Source organism: Cupressus sempervirens, chromosome 6 (assembly GCF_028749045.1).
Source record: "Cupressus sempervirens isolate cs-2001-9-10 chromosome 6, ASM2874904v1, whole genome shotgun sequence".
NCBI lineage: Eukaryota > Viridiplantae > Streptophyta > Pinopsida > Cupressales > Cupressaceae > Cupressus > Cupressus sempervirens.
In genome coordinates, this window is record NC_143123.1 from 698,975,295 (window position 1) to 698,981,735 (window position 6,441).

General features: G+C 36.3%; 2 protein-coding genes across 2 annotated transcripts; both read right to left on the bottom strand.

Annotated features, from left to right (window-relative positions):
• Positions 1-2,725: 2,725 nt before the first annotated feature.
• Positions 2,726-3,719, bottom strand: LOC149554161 (G-type lectin S-receptor-like serine/threonine-protein kinase SD2-2). The gene is made up of 3 exons (XM_089790453.1): positions 3,567-3,719; positions 3,443-3,475; positions 2,726-3,220 (listed from the first exon to the last, which is right to left on the bottom strand). The coding sequence occupies exons 1-3, from the start codon at positions 3,717-3,719 to the stop codon at positions 2,726-2,728; spliced, it is 681 nt and encodes a 226-aa protein (XP_089646579.1).
• A 94-nt stretch (positions 3,720-3,813) lies between these two features.
• On the bottom strand, positions 3,814-4,850 carry LOC149554162 (S-locus-specific glycoprotein S13-like). The gene is made up of 4 exons (XM_089790455.1): positions 4,621-4,850; positions 4,277-4,561; positions 4,113-4,179; positions 3,814-4,005 (listed from the first exon to the last, which is right to left on the bottom strand). Exons 1-4 carry the CDS (start codon positions 4,848-4,850, stop codon positions 3,814-3,816), a joined length of 774 nt encoding a protein of 257 aa, XP_089646581.1.
• Between the last annotated feature and the right edge of the window lie 1,591 nt (positions 4,851-6,441).

A 6,441-nucleotide genomic window follows, 5' to 3' on the forward strand; every position in this document is an offset into this window, starting at 1 on the left:
CCTAACGTTCCTTGAACATGACACACCCACTTTTAAGAAAGATTTCATCTTTCTATTTTTCATCAAATTTTCTCAATATAAAATTAAAAATACTACTAGGAAAATTGAAAGCTGATAAAAAATAATTGAAATCTAGAAATTTGATTAAATAGGAATTTATCTCAGTCTATGGTATAAATGGGCTTGTTTTGCAATTTTTTCAGGTCCCAATGCAACAATAAACGTGTAATAGCAAGTCAAAAGCATTAATCCCCACCTTCTAAACAAAGAAAAGTTATCTCTATTTGGACAACTCACAAATAATCATGTATAAAAAAATATGTTGGTCACCACCTTCTAAACAGAGAAAAATTACCTATGTTTGGATAACTCACAAATAATCATGCCCAAAAAAAATTATGTTGTTCTCTCTCTCCAATCAACTAATTATAGATTATACAATTGACTAGGCATGAATCAGAAGATCCAAATAGAAAACAAGGGCAATGAGGCCACATCAAAATTTTGATGGCTTTTACAATCCAAACTTTGTGCCGAAAAGTAATGGCAACCCATTTGTTCGACGTTTCTAGTTTTACAAATATCTGGAAAGAAAAAATAGAATTAGGGATGATGAGCAGTATAGAACAATAGAGCCCAGCAAAATAGCAAACAGTCCTCTATACAACCCTGCCTGCAACGCTATCCTTTTGGGAGCACATGTCAACTTGCAAAGCCCTCCAAGTTTGAAGTTTGGTCTTAATATAACATGAATTGAGATTGGATGTGAAGGGAAACCAAGAAAGAATAATATTGATATATATGTCATCTATACATTTGAAATTTGTAGCAAAGATAGCTGAATACAATTTTCACAAGTTTTATGTAACTATTCAATTGGGGCCATTTCACAGATGTTTGGAGAACAATTGGTATTGTCAACTTCCTAATGAAATCTATAAGGTAAACATGCACATTTCTAAATTTTACATTGCTTAAATTCAATTATGACACTTTTTTCACTTTTTCATAGCCATTTTCCCATGCACCAATTTTAGTGATTCCTTTTCATCTTACAAATTGCTCAAAGTTTCTTCAGTCAATTCAAACATTCACTTTTAAAAATAGTTCCAAAATCAACTAAAGTTTCAATAAAAACTACTTGTGGATTAAACTCATTCAAAACAATCCAAAAGTACTTGATATAGAGGTCAATATAAAAAAGACTGCAACATCAACGAAATTTTAGGTAGAAAAAGAAAATTCAATAACAAATCACCAACCCATAGAAAATTAACTAAGCGTGAAGTCAAAATTCAGCAAAAATGGTTCCATCAAATACTCAACATAAGCAAAAATAAAATAAAAAATTATATGAAGTTGCATATAAAAAAATAAAAATCAACAGAAATTCTCTAGAAACATGAATTTGTGCAAGGAAAAAAGTCTCAGTTGTCATCAATCTTTAAAATATCTCACCAAATGCAAAGAATCCTTTAATACAAGCTTTGATAATCCACACCAAGCAATTTTTGCAAAAAAGAAATGAAGATCTAAATCTCCATATTAAAATAACACAATTTAAGATACGACAAACAAGTCATAGAGAAACCAGTTTAGCGAGTAATAATTTACATATCGGATTAGATAAAACTTGTGATTGTCTAATGAACACATGAAATTCCTCAACCCTAACTAGTATTGTTGCAGCAAAGCCATGTTAATGTTTGGTTAGTCCAGCGACAAATTCTAGAAATATTTTTTGCTAGGTATAAATTTCTTCTTGTCTTTTCAGTTGAATTTGACAAGTTTCACCAGATATGGATGAACAAAGATAAAATGTTGCATGCTAAAAGACATTAGCCATCTGTAATAGCCTCATCTGTAGCAGCCTGTTATTTGAGTGAGTCACGTGAGGCTCATGTAACAAGACACATAAAATTTCTAGAGAAAGACACATCTCTTGTCCCTGCTAGTTATCCTAACTCTATTTTTGATCAATTTTTGAGGCTAAAAAACAAAAAGACCACCGAGAAAAAGCAACATGCCCAATGAAGAAAGAGAAATTAAAATGCTCTAAATTGCGTATAATGAATTTTTTCATGCCAACTATAGGTTAAAATGAAGACTGAAGAACGTGCACAATTACCTAAGCAGAACTAATGAGAAATAGAGCATTAATAACTTTAGTTCCTGGGATCAATAATATAACAAAACAAACATTAAGAAATTTGGCAAAGGAAAGGAGAGCGAATTCCCTTGAGAGTTTCCATTGTGATACCTTACATGTTTCACTAATTTCTTGCATTATTCAATTATAATTTGGAAAATGGTATTGTGAAGATTTGGAGGAAGGAGCTCCATTCATGGTCGTACTAGACAAGAAGGGCTTTAAAACTAATCTTTGCATGACATACAATATTTAAGCCGATTTAGAAATCCTAAATTTGATTATGTCTTTTGGACCTTTCTACAGATTGTTGTTAATGACCGGATTTTATTTTATGATTTCCCACAACACCAGAATGTCACAACATTAAGGCGGCAAGCCCAATAGAAATAAGCCTATTGGCTTAAAAATAGTCAATGATTAATCTTTCAGATCTTCAAAAATCTAAACTATACAATAGAATTGGGAAGGTCAAGCATTTTCCATGTTGATACCAAGAGGCAACCACAATCCATGTGCATAAAACACTGCAAGTCTAATTTTCGTGTCTTTCACAACTATTGAAATCTATTTACGTCATATATCGCCACTGCTACTAGTGTTTTTTTGGTCTATTGGATTATCCATAAGCACATAGTACTGAATTTGTGAAATTTGTGGCTGCAACTTCCCTTCCAGCGTTAGCACCACTTGCCTTATGTTCGGCCTCACTCCCTCATACTTTTCAATGCATAACAACCCGGCAATAATTGTTCTTCTCACCTCTTCACTGTCAGTTTCCTCTGCAGTTCCTGCCTCCACAATATTAATTGTGTTGCCGTTGAAAATTTGTGAGGCAGCCCATGAGGGAAAGTAATACTTAGTTGAGTCTTGAATGCTTAAATCCAAATTTCTTCGGCCAAAAATGATTTCCAAAAGCATCATACCAAAACTGTACACATCAACCTTGGGAGTAATGGGAAGACCAGAGATCCACTCTGGAGCCAAGTATCCTCTCGTTCCTCTTGTTGTAGTGAGAACACGGCTGAAATCTCTACCCACAAGCTTTGCCAGTCCAAAATCTGCCAACTTCTAGTCAAAAAATTATTGTCGAGAAGAATATTTTCGGGCTTAACTTCGCAGTGAATGATACAATCTCTGCATTCTTCATGGAGATAAAGTAATCCTCTTGCTATGCCTAACGCGATCTCAAATCGAGTCTTCCAGTCGAGTACCTTATGTTTACCTTTAGATTTATTTGAGAAGAGTAAGGAACTAAGAGAGCCATTACACATGAAATCATAAATCAAATACCTTCTCTTGCCTTCTGCATAAAAGCCTCGGAGCCTGACTAAGAATGATAAATTAGTTATAGAGAGCTGATTTCTGCTCGGAATTGCTTCTCATCTTGTCTCTGTACACTGTTCATCTTCTTTACCGCCACAAGTGTACAGTCTACCAGACGTCCTTTGTACACCGTGCCAAATCCTCCGCTCCCCAGCTTTGTCCTGAAATTCCTAGTTGCAATCTTCAACTCAATGTAGCTAAACATTCTTAGAAGAGAAATCGAGGAATCTGCATGACTCTCCATCGATCGTAGCGTTTACAGAGGCAGCTACTCGAATAAAAATATTTGCATTGGTTTTTGATGGAAGAGAGGTACGCAAGTTCAAAATATCGCCTGACTAGATTTGGCAGGGCCCTGAAGGCGGACTGAAAGCAAACGCAGTGCAAGAGCAGTTGAGGAGGCAGGCTTTCTGGCAATGTTTCTTCGTCATTGTAGGGTGTGACGATGCGGATTCAGCAGCAGCCAAACTGTTGTTCGGATCTTGTAATCCGTAGGTGCTTCCATTTTTGGCATGGCAGTTTAAGGGGCTCTGTCGAACACAGCCACTCGATCACGACTCTCGCAAATCCCAAGCGCGAGTGTCTTTTGGGGCTAAGCCTTGTACGCAGCTGCAGAACTGAAAATTGTTGGAGTTACAGATTCCGTAGGCGCCGCAGAGACCATATATGGAACAGGGTTCTGCTGGTCGAGACCAGAACATATTCTATTTACCGTCATCAAGCAGATCATATGCTTGCATTCCTCCAGACTTTGTTAGGACGAAACGTGAGAGCATATTCTTGGTACCATTCAATGTATACTTGACATAACAGCCAGAGTGAGTGCTTTCAACGCCGACATTGTAGAAGTAGACTTGGTTTATCATCCATGGGATTTCACTGAAAGACTTGCCATCCCAAGTTCCATATTTCTCCGTTTGTTTGGTTCCAGATGGGTCTGCTTGACAAGAGAAAATCCCAGGAGAAGGATCTACTGGGCTTTTCCAATAGACGAGCTTTTGCTGCCCACCGAAGCTCATCCCTGGCAACAAGGTGTCGACGGGATAGTCAAAACTCTGCCAAACAGCTTTAGATTTGTTGGCATCACTGCACATCACAAAATTGCCAGAATCTAGTAAAACAGCCTTTTGGTCACATTGGCAGACCAAAGAGATGCACCCATTGCGTCAAACAGTCCAAGATCACCTCCTCCTGAAAGCTTCAAAACGCCAGAACTTTCTCTCGCAGGAGTCTCCCTGTTGGCCACCCAAACAATCGTATTCTCTGTTATATTGGCATTCCAGATGCCAATATACCAGTTACTCGTACCATCTGGGCTGAAAAATCCCAATTCAGATGTGCCATTTCTCGAAATTATTGTCTGATTTCTAGTCATCGATTCGCCCAAGAGAGTGTCCACCTTTGACTGCAGAGCCGTGAGTTTTCAGTTGGATACACACTATAAATACACAGATGCAGAACTTTTTATTGGTTTCGTCCATCACTCCCAATATAATTTACTATCTAGCGCTCAAGTAGTAAGGAAATTATGCTCAGCCGGAAACACCCCAGAAAGAGAAACCTCACTCCCAACTCAAAGTTTCCAATTTCCCAGAAGCGAGATGTGAAAATTCATTTTAAAGAGGTTGGTGTGCTTGCATAACGTAGGGTTTAAAATAAAATAAAATTGTTTTTTGGGGATATGACTGCCATTCACAAAATTAAGCTGAGGGTGAAAAGTATAGTGTTCTTCCAAACGCATGGAAATTTATTTGGTAGTGTTGCGTAACAAAGACTTGAGAGAAGCAACTCTGCCCATATGTCAAACGTTGGCCACGATAGAGAGAGGAGAAAGAGTGGCAGAGTCATCCAGGGGAATTAATATGCGAAGACATTTGGCACGGGAAACATATGAAAAGTTGGTCATATGTGCAAAAGTCTTTGAAAGGGCCAAAGTCGGTCATATGAGCAAAAGGCATCGAAAGGGCAATGAATTATTAATAGAGGAAGAGTCTAGGCGTGTGATTTTAACTATTTCACATTAAGCTTGGCATGTTCCGTGACCTCTTGAACAATCATAATGCTTATTAGTCCTGCATATGTAGGCGGAGACTATAGTTTTCAGTCTCTTTTTAACTAATAGTTCATGTTTTGAAAACTGTGCAAAGGGAAAAAAATGTTCATTAATCTTATGGTCTAAGTTAATTTCTCTATTAAGTGAAATTTTAGATTTTAAAAAAAAATTCAATTGAAAATTAGAGAAGTAGAGCAAGTGCCATTTTTCAAATTGTTCAATAGACGAGTGGTAATTTTCAAAGGAAACATCTTCCATGTGATGGCATCTCACGGTGTAACCTGTCTTGTGTTGCATGTGCATGTAAATAGAAAAAATCTTTAGAGGTCAGGGGGCCTCGTGTGGTGAGAATTGTAATTATGGACTCAGGAACATTAACTTTTCTTGGGTTAGCTTCACATTCAACATAAGAAATTTGCCACAAGATTTTCCACTGGGATTCATTTTTAGTGCTGATTTTGTTGCTTATCAAGTCAGTTCCCATTTCTAGGATACTTTCTATGGTGTATTGTGCAATGAAAAAATATAATCTTTAAACACTTCCATTATTGGAGTATGAAGGTGTTGCAACAGAAGATGGTTGAAAGCCTACAGTTTGAACACCTTTGTTCATATTAAATTTTCACATCAGATGCTCTTATATTTTAAATTTAGACTGACTTATTTGATTTTATTTCATTCCTCATTTTTTGTTTGTTGTATGATTGCAGAGAATACTATGGATGGAGGCACTAGAGATGTTGTTGGGAATAAATATCATTTAAATAAAGTGAGGTCCATTTTACTAGTTATGAACACAAATCTATGAAACTTAATTTTATTTTTCAATTAAGTGAGATGTTAATTTTTTTATGTATTTAAATATATTATTTAAATTGTGTTTCAAGAGAAAAGAAAAAAACTGTGTTAAATT

Coding starts and splice junctions, on each gene's coding strand:
- LOC149554161 (XM_089790453.1), bottom strand. CDS start 3,719: ATGGAGAGTCATGCAGATTCCTCGATTTCTCTTCTAAGAATGTTTAGC. Junction 3,476..3,566: donor TAGACTGTACACTTGTGGCG/GTAAAGAAGATG, acceptor ATTCTTAGTCAG/GCTCCGAGGCTTTTATGCAG. Junction 3,221..3,442: donor TATGCAGAAGGCAAGAGAAG/GTATTTGATTTA, acceptor TTTTTTGACTAG/AAGTTGGCAGATTTTGGACT.
- LOC149554162 (XM_089790455.1), bottom strand. CDS start 4,850: ATGACTAGAAATCAGACAATAATTTCGAGAAATGGCACATCTGAATTG. Junction 4,562..4,620: donor GCAATGGGTGCATCTCTTTG/GTCTGCCAATGT, acceptor TGTGATGTGCAG/TGATGCCAACAAATCTAAAG. Junction 4,180..4,276: donor CACTCTGGCTGTTATGTCAA/GTATACATTGAA, acceptor GACGGTAAATAG/AATATGTTCTGGTCTCGACC.